Source organism: Cylas formicarius, unplaced genomic scaffold (genome assembly GCF_029955315.1).
Source record: "Cylas formicarius isolate icCylForm1 unplaced genomic scaffold, icCylForm1.1 PGA_scaffold_9__14_contigs__length_23061073, whole genome shotgun sequence".
Classification (NCBI taxonomy): Eukaryota; Metazoa; Arthropoda; class Insecta; order Coleoptera; family Brentidae; genus Cylas; species Cylas formicarius.
In genome coordinates, this window is record NW_026844365.1 from 16,470,235 (window position 1) to 16,486,796 (window position 16,562).

Below are 16,562 nucleotides of genomic sequence, written 5' to 3' on the forward strand. Positions count from 1 at the left end.
CCTTAAAATTGACAATACAGCCTAATTTAAACAAAAAAATAAGCGGGCTATGAAACAAAGGCATTTATGTCAGACCGTTTGAAAGATGTTTTCATTTTGAAAACTGATTTTATATAATTTTGGTAGGCTGATTTCAAAAATTCAATGTATTTTTTTAAGGTTTTTTTGCCAATATTAATTAAAAAAAAACGATATTGCTAAAATAATTTTTACAGCAAAATAAGCGTGGTATAAGTTTTTCACAAAAGAAGTTTTACTTTACTACAACATAACTCCACAGATATAGCAAAAGTTATTTGGACTGTTCGCACAATGTCTTCTCTCCATATTTACACGTTTTGCAACGCTAGGAACATGCAACAACGAAGACAAAAGCCTCGAACATAGTAGCACGACGACCATTACAACTAAACTGCGCATAAGCAGGGTACAACGCTGTGTTGACGCTTCTGTTGCTTTGCATAGGAATCTCTAATATTATCTAGTTTTGTCAAAAAATATTTAATTGCATAAAAATCAATTCCTTTAAAAATCATGCCTAACATGGTACAAACATATTCACGTCATGTATTAATATACATTATATAACATTAATAAACATTATATAACATTTTTAAGATATAGAGTGCCATAAAAAAATGACGTGATAGAGCAAAAATATGGCGTTTTTTCGAGAAAGTGTCGCCAAAAATATACAAATAAGCAAACCGCTTTCAAACATCAAAATCACCGTAGAACGGTATTACTCGTTACTTCTTACTGCTGTATGTAATTATATATTCTCATAAATTTGCTTCTTTCAGTTCTTTATTTGCAAACAAATACCAGTAATCCTATAATATAATAAAATCAAAACCTGCAGAATATATTGACCTATTTCGGTAATATTTCGCTAAAACTAGCTAAATTGTTCAAGAGCAGGAATTTATCTATACCGTTTAAAATAAAGAGTATATTAAAACAATTTATAATAAAAATTAAGGATCCAATACAAATATTTTTCTAGATCAGGAGAATATTCTTTTAACTGTGAGGATTGTAATGCAATTAATTTTAAGTCTGGCAGGGTTCACGAACATCTCAGTTTGGTGAAAAAGTATAAAGACACTGAGGTGACAGAGACCAAATTTGCTGTCGCTACTTATCATTTGTAAACGGAGCACAACAAAAAACTTGATCTTCTGGAGAAATTAGCAATCAGCAAAGCCAAGAAGAATCCTATCCTTGATTGCGTCAATGACGTTTTTAAATTTGAACCGACATTAGTTTTTAATAATATAAACTGCAGGTATGCGGTGTAACCCTGTTAGGTGTTTTTTTTTATATTATATTTTATATTTTTTACTTCTTAATCGCAACGTTTCTAATTTCATTTTTTAGATATCGGTAAAATCAAAATGATTTAGTCTCATTTCAATTTGTGTATGCGCTTGAGTCTTTGTGTGTGAGTATACTTAATTTATTATAAGTTATTTTATTATTTCAAAAAATTGCTTTTATAGGTCTGATGATGCCCGTGTGGGCGAAACACGCGTAACATTTTACAAATAATAATTTTTAAGACATCGACTTCGGAGTTTAATTAAATCCTTATAGCTAAAACGCGGAATGTTATGTATTTATTAGAATTCGCTGAGAAACTCCAGAATTGCTAATGAACGGCACCAAAATCAATATCTTCAGCGAATGAAAGATGATAATATTATAAATATAGTAAGATTGCATATCTCGAATTGTGTTTTTTCATTTAGTACCTTAGATTAATAATACACCTCGAAGATAAATCAGACATTTTGAAATTTTACTGTAAACTTCGAGAATGCGCATAATGAACATTACTCTCACGTAAATCAGCGGCGACATCAAAAAGTGAGAGCACATAGGTATGAGCGACTTTCCTTTAACGTTTGGGTAGGCTTGTGGAATAGTAAAACTATCGACCAAAAAAGTCCATAAAGGTAGCTAACGTTCGAAGGATATCAACAATGGACATAAAATAATGTTTTCGATTAGTTTCAAAACGAACCATTAAACATTGCGCAATCGTTGTGGTGGCAACAAAACGGACCTTAAATACTTAAATACAAATAAGTGGCCTGCCACAAGTCCGGATCCACTGGATTACTTCTTATGGCGGTATGGTGAGACCTCGAACGACATTAATGAAATATCTCTTAATTTAGCTCGAGAAATCAGAGCTCTTCTTCCATGATTCATTCAACGTGCAATATTAAAATTGCGTAAAATGTAATTAAAACACAAATATTTAACAAACATGTCAAGACGGTTTGACGGTTTTGATTCATGGCCACCTTATTTTCTGTGTAAGTTTGTCTTTATTGTCCATTTTCAGGGGTTTTTGTTTAGTAAATCATTAAAGGATGCTTGTACTTTATCAGAATGACAAGCTCATTGAAAATAGTAAATAAAAAATACGAAATGTCACGACAGCTATAGTATATTAAGAAAAAAAACACATTTTTGTCATAAAAAAAGATGTTTTGTATCTCAAATACCACTTATGTGTTACACATATTTGAAAAGCAATAAAATACATTCAGGCTGTTGCATAAAAAAGGTTATAATAACAAATTCAGACCAGTTTTGACTTTTTTGATAAGGGAAGGCATAACCGAGCTACAAACATATATGTATACAGAAATCCAAGATAGCTATGACACTTCTTTCTATTTGAAGCATCAGAGTGGTCAGATCAGAATATCAAGTGCTGCAAGTTGATTTGAGGCTTCAGTTTTTGCTCTATCTATGAAAAAGGCAAATAATATGATAATAAGAATAAGATGTCGAGATACAATTTTCACTAATTTATTAACTATTATAATTACGATTATTATACTGAAACGGATGCTCCAGCAGCATCACTAATAACAGGTAAGATGGGTTTGAAGGGGCAATACGTAGCGAATGACTACTACCATCGTGCCCAGCATCTTGCGCAATAAAAACAACAAGAAATACTTTTTCCAAAGATACCAAGCTTATTAAAACCCGCTGAATCGTTCAGAAGTGGCTACTGTTTATTTAATCAGTCCAATAAAGCTTGGCTTTAATTTTTTTTAAATTATTTTGAAAGTCTAAGATGGCGGTTACGCTTGCTGGCGATCATATTGGAAATATTAAAATATTTTCCACTGTCTTCTATTTTGCCCGCAATTCTCGAATGAACAGTTTCCCAGATCTTTCTGAGCATTCTTATGTGGCCAGCCTGTATAATATTTTATGGCCGCGAATACTTTTCTATGAACGGAAGTAAAAAAAATATTAATACGATTTGACTAAGAAAACACACTATGAATAACAAAAACAGAGCAAATTGAAATATTAAGCAAAAAATTCAAGAAAAGACGAAATTTAAGGGGTCCATAGATTTGGTTGGATTTTTTTATCGCACATTTTAACTACCTACTTTATGCAATAAATTTCAAACTACAAAACTTTAAGAGGCCCCAAAATTTTACACCAAATATATTGGGTCACATTAATCACGCGCAATCGCGAAGTGCAAAATAAAAAAGCTAAGGGATTGGCAATAAATCGATCAGCACTTTAAGATGGACGCGATTATAACGGGGGGGACTGAAGGTATGGAAAAGCAAAACGAACAAACACGGGCGAAGCCGTTCAAAAAACCAAAGGATAACATTCGGATACGTAGAAACGTCGAATTAAAAAATAATTAAATAATTAAAAGTCCCAATGTATAGAAGTTTTATAATATATAATTAGGGCCCCCAGACGGGGTCCGGTTTGTAGATTTATATGTAATAATTACGAGATATGGGAGAGCCCCGTTTCAAAACCAGAGTTTTAATTATTCGCAATTATCGAAAAAATAAAATTTACACAAAAATTATCTCCAATTACTCCGTATTATTTATTGCTCTCTCATGTTCGACGTGTAATATAGGAATCCGATTTAAATATACGGTGTCCCAAATGGAAAGCGAATCGGTATCCAAATGAAATCTGCCGGGTCATCATAACGATGTTTTGTTTTCATTTATCGTATCGCGTCCTTTAATATGGAATATAAATTTCGTCTAGGCAGTAATAATTTTCTTCAAACTATTCGTTCCCAGCTGGGGGCGTTCTGCCATCTTAAAACTACAGCGTCTTGGTTTGATCAACCAAAGCTTAACACATGGAACTTGAAAAAGTCAAATTTTTTAATACACTAGAAAAAAATGCTGGGAATTGTAAGACATCAAGTGAATGAAAAATTAATAAAAATAGGAAGACAAAACCTATTGTTTAGTTAACTTTTAAGTGATTTCCTATACAGTATTACATATTATATCAAGTTTCTTCTAGATGGAAAATCAGTTCGAGTTCAAGGATCAGAATGACCCAAACCAATAAAATGACAAGTATGAATAAACCTACGTTTAAGAAATTTTTCGAAAATATTTTAATTGAACATTCTTTTTACAATGTTAGAGAATTTGACAAATTTATGTTAGAGTAACTTTGTACCTATATATTGCAGCATGTTTTCTTTTTAAACTTTTAAGACTTTCCGTGTACTGCTATGTATATTAACGGTCAATATTCTATTCTATTCCATTCTATTCTATTATTAATATTATTATCAGCAAAAATGCAAACTACAGAATTCAAAATTTAAATTTAAAAGAAAAATTAGAGTTGCCTATGAAAATGTTGGGTATTTCTTTGATCACGATGCATTCACGCATGAACTACGAAAATAATGTAATCTGGAACGTCCTTTTTTAAATATACTGTAGAAAATTAGGAAAGCAAATCTACAAGTAAAAATATTTATACTTATTTTTTTATAATTTATTTGTGTTTTATCCTTATTTTTCGTAATAAAATATTATTATTAATAATTCTCGTATGTTAGCCGTAATAAAATTAAGATAGAAAACAAATACATTTTCCAACATGTCAAAATACCCCGTATATCTCGTATCTTAAAAACTGTATCTTTAGCAAAAGATCTTGGTGCGCCACTATAATTTACGTATAGATACATATAGATCTGTTGGTATTTGTGATGAAAGGAAACATAGGCTATTTTTTGTTTACGTTTTAGTAGCCCGTGCAAATATGTTAAAAAAGAGTTCACATAGAAAACTTTAAAATAACCACTCAATATTTTAACTTTAATTTTGGATATTACTTTTAATATTAAATTTTATTATTTTTATAAATTCATCCTTTTACATAAATTATATTGAAATATTTTAACACTGAACGCACATTTTTCGTACTGAACGGCAACTATTTACTAAGTCTATAGGATTATTGGAAGCAAACGTATTCTCCAGTAGCTTCCTAGAAATCTGTTTTGGTTTGGAAGTTGTATCGCTAAATATAACATCTTTTAATCTCCCTCATCAAAAAAATATAGAGGAGTTGAATCCCGCGATCTCGAAGACCACAGAATGGGGCCTCCAACACTGTCTAAACTCTTTATTTAAAAGTTCACCGTGCGTTGTGTGCGGGGCAACCATCTTGCCGATAATAAATATTCCTTCCAAGAATTAATGGCAAGTCTTCCAAAAAATCAAACAAAACCTGTTGGAAAAATATTTATGCAACCATCCGCGGATAGATTTTCATTAAAAAAAAAGATCTCATTAGGAAAACTCCTACCCATTTATCGAATCCAGTGCGACCTTGCCGATTTTGATATGAGAATTTTATCTGTTAAATATTCCGGAACAGTCAATTCTCGCTTCCTCACTCCAAACAATAGACAATGGAAAAATAATGTTGTCGTTGCATTTTCCGATAACCCAGTTGCAAAATCGTTTTCTTCTACATTTTTGGACTTTTCTGGTACAATATGGGCTTCAATTTATGTTTTTTTTTTTAAGTAGTCAACACTTTTGCTTTTCCAGCATTTGTTGGGTAGGCTAGTGCCCGTGAGAATATGCTTCCGTAATTGGTTAAATTATTTTTTAACGCCCGAACTATTCGTTTGTCTGATTGGTGTCATTGGGGATATGAACTGAAATATAGTTCATTGGCTGCCTCTGCGTTTTGGTTTGACAAAATTAAACGCTTTATCATATCATATTTTTCATAAATAAAAGCTTAAGTTTAACCACTAAAATCAGGAGTGATAGAACACAAAATTCAATAAAGATTAAGAATGAAAATTATGTCCTGAACTGACATTGACAGCTATATATGGCCTACTAATATATACTCAATAAATGCCCCATATTTCTGCCCTCTTCCATGACAGACAACAGCAAAACTATATGGCTAAAAGGGACCCGACACGGGCATTCTATATATATTGATAAAAGCAGATAAAGGAAAGGCTACGGTGGTCATGAACACAAATTAATATCAGGAAAAGATTCAAGATATTCTTACAGACGGACTATATCGTCAACTTACGTCATCTATGGAATGAAACTTTAAAAATGTTATTAAGGCTACTTCTCTATCAGACTTCGTGAAAAACTCTGTCACTCCTGATGAGTCTAAAATTATTCGTTTCTACGAATTTTCAAAGGTTCACAAACCAGGATTACTCCTTCGACCTATTGTCAGCACCATTGGTTAGTTGGCTAGCTTCTTTATTAAAACCCTGTACAATTAAAACTGATAGTTTCCTACTTAATTTCTTACACTTCGTTGAACATTAAAAAGCTTTACTAAAGTCCCTATTCCTAAAACTGCCAATCTTGTCTCCATCCGAGTTCGATACCCTTTCAAACATGATTCATGACAAAGCTTTAAATGTTCGCTTATCTTCTACCCAAAATCATTCACAAGTTTGAGAAACTAACGTCAACACTAGGAAAACCATCAAACTCCTCTCAACTATCAAAACACGGTAATAAATGTATCATCGCATTAATTTTCGGAAACGGAAAAATCTGTTCTTTCAAAAGGTTCCAACTTCATCCTTGCCCCGCGGAGAGGAAATCATTTCAAATATCGAGTCTATCCTAAACAAACAGCTAATGAAATTTCATTTGAAACGGCAAAAATCCTTAAAAATTCAGAACCTCCTAAATCTAATATTGCAAAGCCTGAACGCAACCGTAAATCTGTGATTAAGGCTTCTTGTCTATCAGATTCCGTGAAAAAATCTGCCACCCCTCATGACTCTAAAATTCCTCACCTCTACGGACTCCCAAAGATTCACGAATCAGGATTACTCCTTCGACCTATTGTCAGCACCAATGATTCTCCAACATATTCTCTAGTACTTAATTACTTTCGCTTCACTGAACAATTAAAAAGCATTACATTAGATACACAAGATAGCCTAGTTGGTTTCAACATATTACCCCTTTTTACCAAAGTTCCTAGTCTTGAATCTCTCAACAAAATTTCAGATATATTAAAATTCGAAAATCTGAAACCAAACCTTCTTACCTTAATTGAAAAATGCTTGTCTGAAACATATTTTTCTAATAACCGTCAAATTTTTGAACAATGTCGGAAACAGCTATGGGTTCTCCACTACCATCAGTCATGGCGAACATATTTATAGGAGTCTTTGAGAAGTAATGTCACGACACCTTCTATCTAAAACCAAAATTATAGAAAAGCTACGTCGATGATACTTTCGTTATTTAGCCTCATGTTCAAGAATTCCTAGTAGATTTTCTTATACATTTAAACTTTATACACTCTAACATACGTTTTACCATTGAATTAGAAACTAATGATAATCTTCCATTCGTAGTCATTCTTATCAATAGAAGATCACCTAGCATTGGGTCATTGGATTTACAGAAAACCTACGCACACAGACCTATACCTTAATGCATTGTCACATCACCATCCGGCCCAAAAATCATCGGTTATTTGTTTGCAGAGCAGTAAAACTATCTCTGCCCTAGTCACTATCTCTAATAATTTCCACATTAATGATATTAAGCGTTCCACCACAACCAACCACAACCTTCCATAAGCAATGAGGCTAACACTTGCCACTGTGGTCTTTCCTTACAATCAAAACATTACTGACCACATATCAAAAGTTCTAAAGAAGTATAACGTCAAAACCAGATTTACCACTTGTCCAAACATCTCTCAACAACTTCATCCGTCAAAGACAAAAGTCCACTTGAGATGCCAGGAGTTTACAGCATTCCATGCATATGCTGCAAATATCAACTAGGCTCAAAGAACATGAATGAACCTTAAGACCACGAAACAAACTCATCAGGAGTTGCCGAACACAATCACGAAACCGGACATAAAATGTTATTCGACAAAACTAAAATTCTTGCATATAATCAATTCATTTGCCAACGATTTATCGTCTATAGAAATCTATAAGCAACCTAAGAATCTGAACCGAGACGGGGTTTATGCCCCTCATTAACGTTAGCAAATTTGACTTAAACAAAACCGACGCAGGAGGAATAGAGAAATTTCGTAAAAATAAATTTGTATTCACCTATGGAGGACTGTACCCCTGTACATCCCAAATAAAAAATCAAAGCTGACGCCACTTTTAGATACAGGCGGCACCAAAAATATTTTAGACAGATATCTATTGTTTAGTCAACTGTCAATACGTCAGTCGCTTTGTATTTCCAGATACAAAGCCGCTGCGGTTTAAATTAGTATTAATTAAGATTATCGAGGCCGCGCTGTACCTGAATACTTAACCGAAGAACAGCGGCTAGCGGGAGAAAAAAAAGTTAATTTCTCCCCGGCCCCCGGAACCCCCGTTCGCGTTCCAGATTTCTAAGAAAACGAAAATCGCGTTACGGTGGCGGGAAACGTTCGCGTTTTAAATTTTCTTAGTTCCCTGCCCGCCCCGTCCCGGGCGCATTAATTTTTCAGGCCGCTCAAGAATTTATAACGTTTTCTGGATGTATTAAAATTAATTATTTAAAATTTAACTCCCCGGCACAAATTTTTGTTAGGCCCGACGCGGCCGTAATGCCGACCTTATTCAGTACATTTTTACGCATAAGCGTCTAATAAAACCTTAAACAAAATTATTAATCAAATTAAAGTAAATTAAAGTAAAGTGCAATGACGCCTGAAAACAACTTCTTAATTAAAATTGCGGACGAGGACAATTATTAGAACAAAAACTAAAAAAATTTAAAGTGAGTTTTCTAAATATGGACTAGGTGAATAATGATTTTTGATTTTTTTCAATGGCAACAGCGCACTTAACGAAATATGGTCTCATTTCATGCTACACTGTAAGTGCATAACCTCAGTAATTCCTAAGGATGGTTCATTCGGTGTGCTTTTATCTGATGTACACCGTGTGCCAAATAAAACGATCCACTATACGATCTGGAAACTCGCAAAAGTGTCCCCCCACCCCAATCAACTTTGTTATTTTAAACGGAACACCCTATATATTATTATACATTTTTGGAATTCCTGGTTAAAATAAAGGTCACTTTCTTAAGAAAATCCTATTCAAATTTTGCATAGTTTAGGCAGAAATTGAGGTTGTGTGTTTTTTTTCTTTTCATATTTTGATTGCCCCATATAAATTGTGTTGTGACGCTCCTGATCCAGGTATTGCAACGAAAATTTAACCACAGACTAACTAGATGATGCACTACTCAATCAGTTTGACGCCTCAGCTTATACAGGGTGTCACAAATAGGTGGCGCCGTTTTGGCGATTTCAATTAACAAAATCTGAAGATTTCAAATTGAACATCCTATATATTTTTATTCAGATATTAATTCTAGCACAAAAAATAAGATAAGTTTGTAATTTATCTCATATTGAAATTTTACTTTTTGAGTTTTAAGATAACACACCTATAAATTCTTGTTGAATTTAAAGCTGAACACTCCAGATTTACGAATCAAACCTATTGCTAACAATACAGGGTGTCCACAGCGTAGAAGAAAACACTATTCTACAATATTAAAAAAATAATAAAAAAAATCTAAAATGCCTTATCATCATGGACTGTGTCGATGTGCTAGTGCATTCTCTAGGTTTTCTTTTTAGGTTTTGATGACAATCTGGTTGGGTTTTTCAGTTTTTTTAAAAGCGTTGTCGAGCATAATGGCTTCAAGTCAATTTACCGCTACCAGTGGTTCTCCTCAGGGTAGTAATCTAGCGCCAATTTTCTTTGTATGAATGCAGCTGGGTCGTTTGTTCCCAATGACTATATTTCCTCAAAAGCCGGATCATCGACGGCTAATGAATGGTGCTCCAGCTGGTTGGCATCCGTCAGGCTGAGGAGCTTTTCACTAAATGCTTTAAATACTTTTCGGAAATTGTCAAACCTTGCATTACTTCTCCCGTGCTTCTCATATTAGATGACCACATAATGTTCTCTATCTGCTATCACTCATTATGACAACTATTTTTGGTTGTGCATAGGTTCGAAGTCAGTGAACAACACCCGCTTAATCCATATGTTTCTCATGATCATGATTTTATTGAAACAACCCTGAACGATAATCCAGATGACGATCATTTCACACAAGATAACAGAAATGCAACAGTAGTAGATCAATCGATCATTCCAAATCTACTTCCAAGTCCTTCAACTGCCCCTCTTTTATAACCCCAGAAAATATTAGTCCAATACCCCGTTTAAATACGAAGAAAGCTGACAAAGCTGCTCCATTGACATCTTCCCCATATAAACTGAAATTAGAACAACCATTTAACCGGAAAAAAGAAATAAATCCTGAGAAAAAGACAATTTCGTAGAAAAAGTCACCCAAGGAGAGAAAACAACTAACTAACAGAAAAAATGTAAAAAAAGTCCAACTTGTAAATCAGGAGAATGGTGACGTTTTCACGATTTTAGTGATTTTTCAGTCAAAGATCGCTCCGATGAAGATCCTGATCCTATAGCCAAAGAAATGATGATGGTGATGGCTTGTTTTCGGAGGATGCTTGTGGTGAATTATGGGTTCATTGCGTTTCTTTCTCTCGATTGGCACATGAAGATTGCTCTGGGGTAGAATAGATATTTGTCTATACAAGTTCTATAGTAGCCATTAATATTATAGACCAAAGCATTTCGTTAAGTTTGTTAAGGGGAAAACCGTTACTTATACATTGCGGGATGAGTACTTGACTGCCCGGAATAAAAAAAATACTTTAGGACATTTTTTCTGTACTCCAAAAAAATCCGTACAGTCGTTCGTATTTAGAAAACCTACTCTAATATCGGAAAAGTCCCGCAGTGGAAATTGTGAGAGTGGACATAATATTGAAAAAAAGCGTTTTGGTTTTTTAAACTTAGAGACTTTGACTTTAAATTGTTGTGTGTATTGTTTTGACTGGTTTGCCCATGTTAGAAATAAAAAAAAAATAGTTAAAGGCACACCTCAAATTAAAAGTAACTAACTTTAGGGCATTCAATGGTTGGTTGGAAAAATGACGTAGGAGAGACACGATAAGTTTCAAGTGTCTATTCAGAGAATCAGCTCATCTTCATGTTATTCAAGAAGTCATTAATCAGTTTAAAATCCATTAGCTGCTTACCGATGAAACTTGTCTTTTCTTTACCGGACAAAAGTTTTACGTCAAAATAAATCAACACCGTAATATGTTATTGTTTGTGGAAATTCTCGTAAGGTAAAGCCACAAAATATAAAACCAAATTTTTTAGTTAAGCCTTCAAAACTGTAAATTCTATGAAAATGAAATAAACATAATACAAAAAATTCTTGACAATTATATTCGGACTGACGATACTACGGCCAAGGAAGTGATAACGTTAAACTTTTATGATGAAATTCAAAATGTCATTGAGTCCAATAATGCATCAGGAGACAGCGATCACGAGGATAACACTGTTGAAAGGAGAAACAATATTGCTTCGTATAGTGAGGCTGCAAAAGTGATTAACAACCTAAAGATTTTTGCACTACACTACATTTCAAGCTCTCAATAGTTTATAATATCTCTATAAATTGAAGAAAATAATGTAAAATATGCATCAACAACTAAAGTTTACCTGATTTTTAAATGGTTTTCTGTTTTTTAGTGTCATTAAGCCTATCGTCTTCCTATTTAGTTAGAGTGAAACTAATCAAAACCATGTACGTTTATTAATAAATGTGTTAAAATTCCGTAGTTTTCTCTGTCGATTAATAAAATCACTGGAAATCCACACTCAACATAACACAAAAAGTCTCAAAAAAAAATGTTTGTTTCGAATTAAATATTCGACTCGCAAACGCTGCGGAGCAGTCAGGTCTAAGGCTAGAGCTTCAGAAGAAAGAGATGAATGACTAAAATGGCAGAAAATTATTTTTTTGCTCTGCATTTCACTGCAAGGGGCGCAGTTGATAAACGTGGATCATAAAAATTTGGATTTCCAGGGCATTCAAGGGTATTTCCCCACTCTTATTACGATCGGTACGCCAATCAGCGTCAGAATTTTTTAGACTTTGTAATAATATTATTAAAGTTTTTTGTAGTATAGCAATTTTATAATTTTCGTAGAAATTTTGAATTTACATAATTTTATCCTGTCATAAAGACATGAAAAAAAAGCAGTATGGAGTCAAAGACGCTTTATTTTTGACAACGTGTGCTGTGTTGTGGTTTTTTAACTCACACCGTCAGGAAATTAATATGTTACGAGGCAAATAATATACACAATTAAATTACGTTCGAAGATATCTAATCTGGGAATCTGTTTCGGAGCGAGGGATTGCTTAATTCCAGGTAATTCACTGAAAAAAAAACAACGCAACAAAAAGGTACCCATTCGCACATCCGGCGAAAAATAATACATTTAATAAACTAAATAAAATCGCGGAAATATATATTTCCGAGCCATTGTTACGAATAATGAGGTCGTTTGTCAAAACGTCATTCAAATGTATATCTAATTTATAATTATTTCGCGTATATTGTGGCGGTTAATTGCGACAAAAACGTCTCTTTTGTGTGCGAGTTTTCCAAATGCCCTTGGAAAATAGTCATCATCAGGATTTTTATTATAACAAAGCGACCAATCGTACGATCAACACTATAACAACCGCATGTACAGGGTGTCCCGTTATCGTCCACTTTTGCGAGATAACCTAGAAATATGCCGTTTTTTGCAATTGTGGTGACCTTTTTTATAAAACGGAATTTCTATAACCTCTTAAAAACGTTTTACATTAACAGCTGATTCTTACCTGAAAAAATCTGTCGTCCGAAGTAATCTGAAAAAAAAAAGAATAAATAAAAAAATTTAACACAATTTAATATAATGCATTTTACGAATATACGTAATACGTATATATGAAACATAAGAAGAAAATTGCACCAATTAGGCATCTAATATTTTACAGTATTTTGTCTCGAAACCAAATATTCTCGAAAACAACTTTTCGCCATAAAAATTCATTCATTCATTTATTGTCGTTTATCACATTCTTTCTTGCAATATTGAAAATGCAGGACACTCGTGTTCAAGGATCCTCTAGTTCCAAAACAGAAATAATTTTAAACTAATGTCGATCTTAGGATAACGTTCATATCCCTCTACATAACATGAGGATGGAAGATTGGACATCTCAATAAAGATTTACTAATTTCATTATTGACAAACGCTGGTTGCTTATATTTTACCTTTTTGAAAATGGAAACATATTTTCATATCTCTATTGAAATGTTCTATCTTCGGTCGGTTAACTTATGTTGACGATATTGACTTTATCCTGAGATCTTTTATGAAAGACTAACTACAAGATATTTTGAACATTAATGTCGCACATTCTCATTATTGCGGCTGATCATTCATTCATGGTACCAATCTTAAAAAAAAAACTCCCTGCTTCGCAAGTGAATACATGGAACAAGAACTCTTGATTAACGTAATATTTAAATGTAATCTTTATGACAAAATTATAAGATTGTAGTATATGGGACACACAAGGGCATAAGTTTTTGGTTTTAAAATTATCCTTTAAACATATTCCGGATTACAGTGTCATTGTAATTACTCGTCAAGTAAATGATATTCATTTTGTAAGTTTTGGAAGTGCTAAATTCATATGAAAAACCGATATGTATGATAGTTTAGGTGAAATGATATACTATATACTATACTCCATTGTGTACTGAACCCCACAGAACAAATTTGAGTGATTTTGTTATAGCTAAGTAAATAAAATTAAATCTTACAATTTTTAAAACACCCTAGGAGGCCGTCCCTAATGCTCTGTCCTATAATACCAACTGCGTTCGAAACAGAAACGATAGGAACGTTAGCAAAATTGCTTTCGAAAAATCGTCACTGGGCGTGGCAAGTTCGAAGCGCGTAGCGCGAACAAGCTTTTCATTATAAAAGGAAAGGGCTTCGCGGTTTCGTATGGTAAAGGGACGCATTGTTTTTCTATCGTGCTCCCGCGGACCACTATAGAACCTTCGGAAAATCTATCTATTTTAATTGCGCATGCACCCTGTATAAAATGTCCTTCACATCTCGTCAAACTTCAAAGTTTCATCGGTAAATATTAAAATTTGCACAAATAATAACGTTGTCGAAGGACATTTTTTCGAATATCTCTCGCCCCGTACAATTGACGAAACATGAAACTCTCTCACTGTTCAAATAAAATTATCCCATCTTTAACAGTTTTTCTTCTATCGCCAATAATTTACCCGCAAAAACGGCCTTATTTGCGGCTAATAATTTACTATGTAAAAGAATAATTTTCTAGGTCTTTTACATTTTTGCCTATAATTTGAAAACCCTGTATATAATCCAAAAAAATGCCCGAAATAAATGTTATTGCACTGGATCTTCTGCGTTCGCCGATTAAAGAATTTTACCGATCGGGTGAACGATTATGGAAGAACACAATATTTCAAATATATTTAAAAAATAGTTGGTAATATTTGATTGCGTCCAACTTCTACAGTTTAAATGTGGACGCGGACTTTTACTTCTCTGCAAAATTTGAAGTTGATATCTGCAAGTTTAGGACACCTAACACATTTCTCACTTAGCGCGGAATATCGGGAACAACCTGTATATGTGAAAACCTTAAATGCAAAAGTTTTTGCTATCAATGCGGGCTATCTCGCAATATAAAATAAAGTGAGATCTGATTCATTTCAGTTATAACCAATTTTTAATAATAGGGGGACACATTTTTCAGTTTTATTGAATTTGCGGCGCACCCTGTTTATTTTTGGAAAATTGTCACGAATAAAAGTTTATAGTTTAAGTTTATCTTTTGCTTCTTCTGGTTCAAGAATTTTTTTGGTCTCGTAAACAGTTTTTGAAAAATGATGTTTTTTGTAGACCCTTGCACGCGCGATTTCTTAGTTTTTTAGATTACTTTCCGATCCCCCAGCCCCTCCATTGTCAATAGGTTCCATTACGGGGCAAAGCTGCATATATGCGCCAATTATGAAGTCGATTGCTTCAAATTTCGGACACTCATCGTGTTTCATAGCAAGGTCCAAAAAATAGTCGAAAATCGCGAAAAATATCCCTAGACCGGACGCATCCTGCTGAATAGACGCTGAATCAACGATTCAGCCATATAAAATCGACTGCCACCGTTTCCCGTGTAACATTAATGTAGTGTCAAAGCCCTTCGCTGTTCACATTAATTGTTCGTTTTTAGTTTTAAGAAAAGCCCTGTTTTTCGAAAATAAACCTTTTTTTAAAACGTACTTCGTCGGTCGTGTTATTTAACTGGCGCTACGAACAGGATAGTGCAATTTCGCCCTTTATCGGTTTTTCGTTGTGCGAAAGTGATTGTCAAATCTTAGTGCATTATCCGAACAAAAAGAAACCGACTGACTCCACGATCGCAACGGGACTGCTCAGAAATCCTGAAGGAATTTGAAGACCATAGCTCGCTACCGTGTTGTCAGCAGCTATATAGTCAACGCAATTCCCAGCTCCCGAAACAGATCAACGTCCCGACGTTAAGCCCTTCAGCCACGCCTTTATAGGATTTCCTTCGGTTGTGAGCCTCTGCAGCACAAGCTTTATGGATCTTGCCTTGACTGTACTACGTCGGAACTAGTATACGAAGACTGCTTCCAGTTCCAAAAAGAACTTCTTCAAGGTTGCTCCCTGATCCAGAGCCAATGCGACGTCATCATCGACAACCAGAAGTATTCCTTGGGTATAAATAATATATCCATTCAGTATCCGGAAACGACAAATCTTCAACCAAGCAACCTCACCATAAATCTACAAATAAAACACTTAGAGGATCCGACCCTTATTCAAGACGACCTGATACTGCCGATGAAAACCGAAAGATTGGTTCACCAAAACCAAACATATTACTGTTTAATTTTCTCATTATTGTGTATAGTTCTCCTGACTAGTTCCGGCATCATACTCTACCAATGGAGAAAACATAGACTCCTAGAAGCCACCCCTGTTAAAACCCTAGAAAGAATCATCAACGAGGACGCTGAAGAATCTTGAAATTTCAATTTTGTAGCTCCAACGGTTTGAAAGTTATTCAGGAAAAACCAAATGACGAAAACGGAGAACGGACAAACAGACAAAAAAAAATATTTTTCTTCGACGGTGATCATTTCTGCACCAACGGCGATCCCGTAGGACTCACCGTTACCGAGATATAAAATTTGTATACGAGCGCAGATACTTTCGC

The 16,562-nt window shown here is 34.1% G+C and overlaps 1 protein-coding gene across 1 annotated transcript in view; it reads right to left on the bottom strand.

Annotated features, from left to right (window-relative positions):
- The window catches only part of LOC132706942 (uncharacterized), a 238,400-nt gene that overhangs the window by 135,817 nt on the left and 86,021 nt on the right, over positions 1 to 16,562 (bottom strand). Inside the window, exon 3 of the mRNA XM_060678540.1 lies at positions 13,107 to 13,133. Coding sequence (XP_060534523.1) covers positions 13,107 to 13,133 — 27 coding nt within the window. The remainder of the gene's footprint in view (positions 1 to 13,106; positions 13,134 to 16,562) is intronic.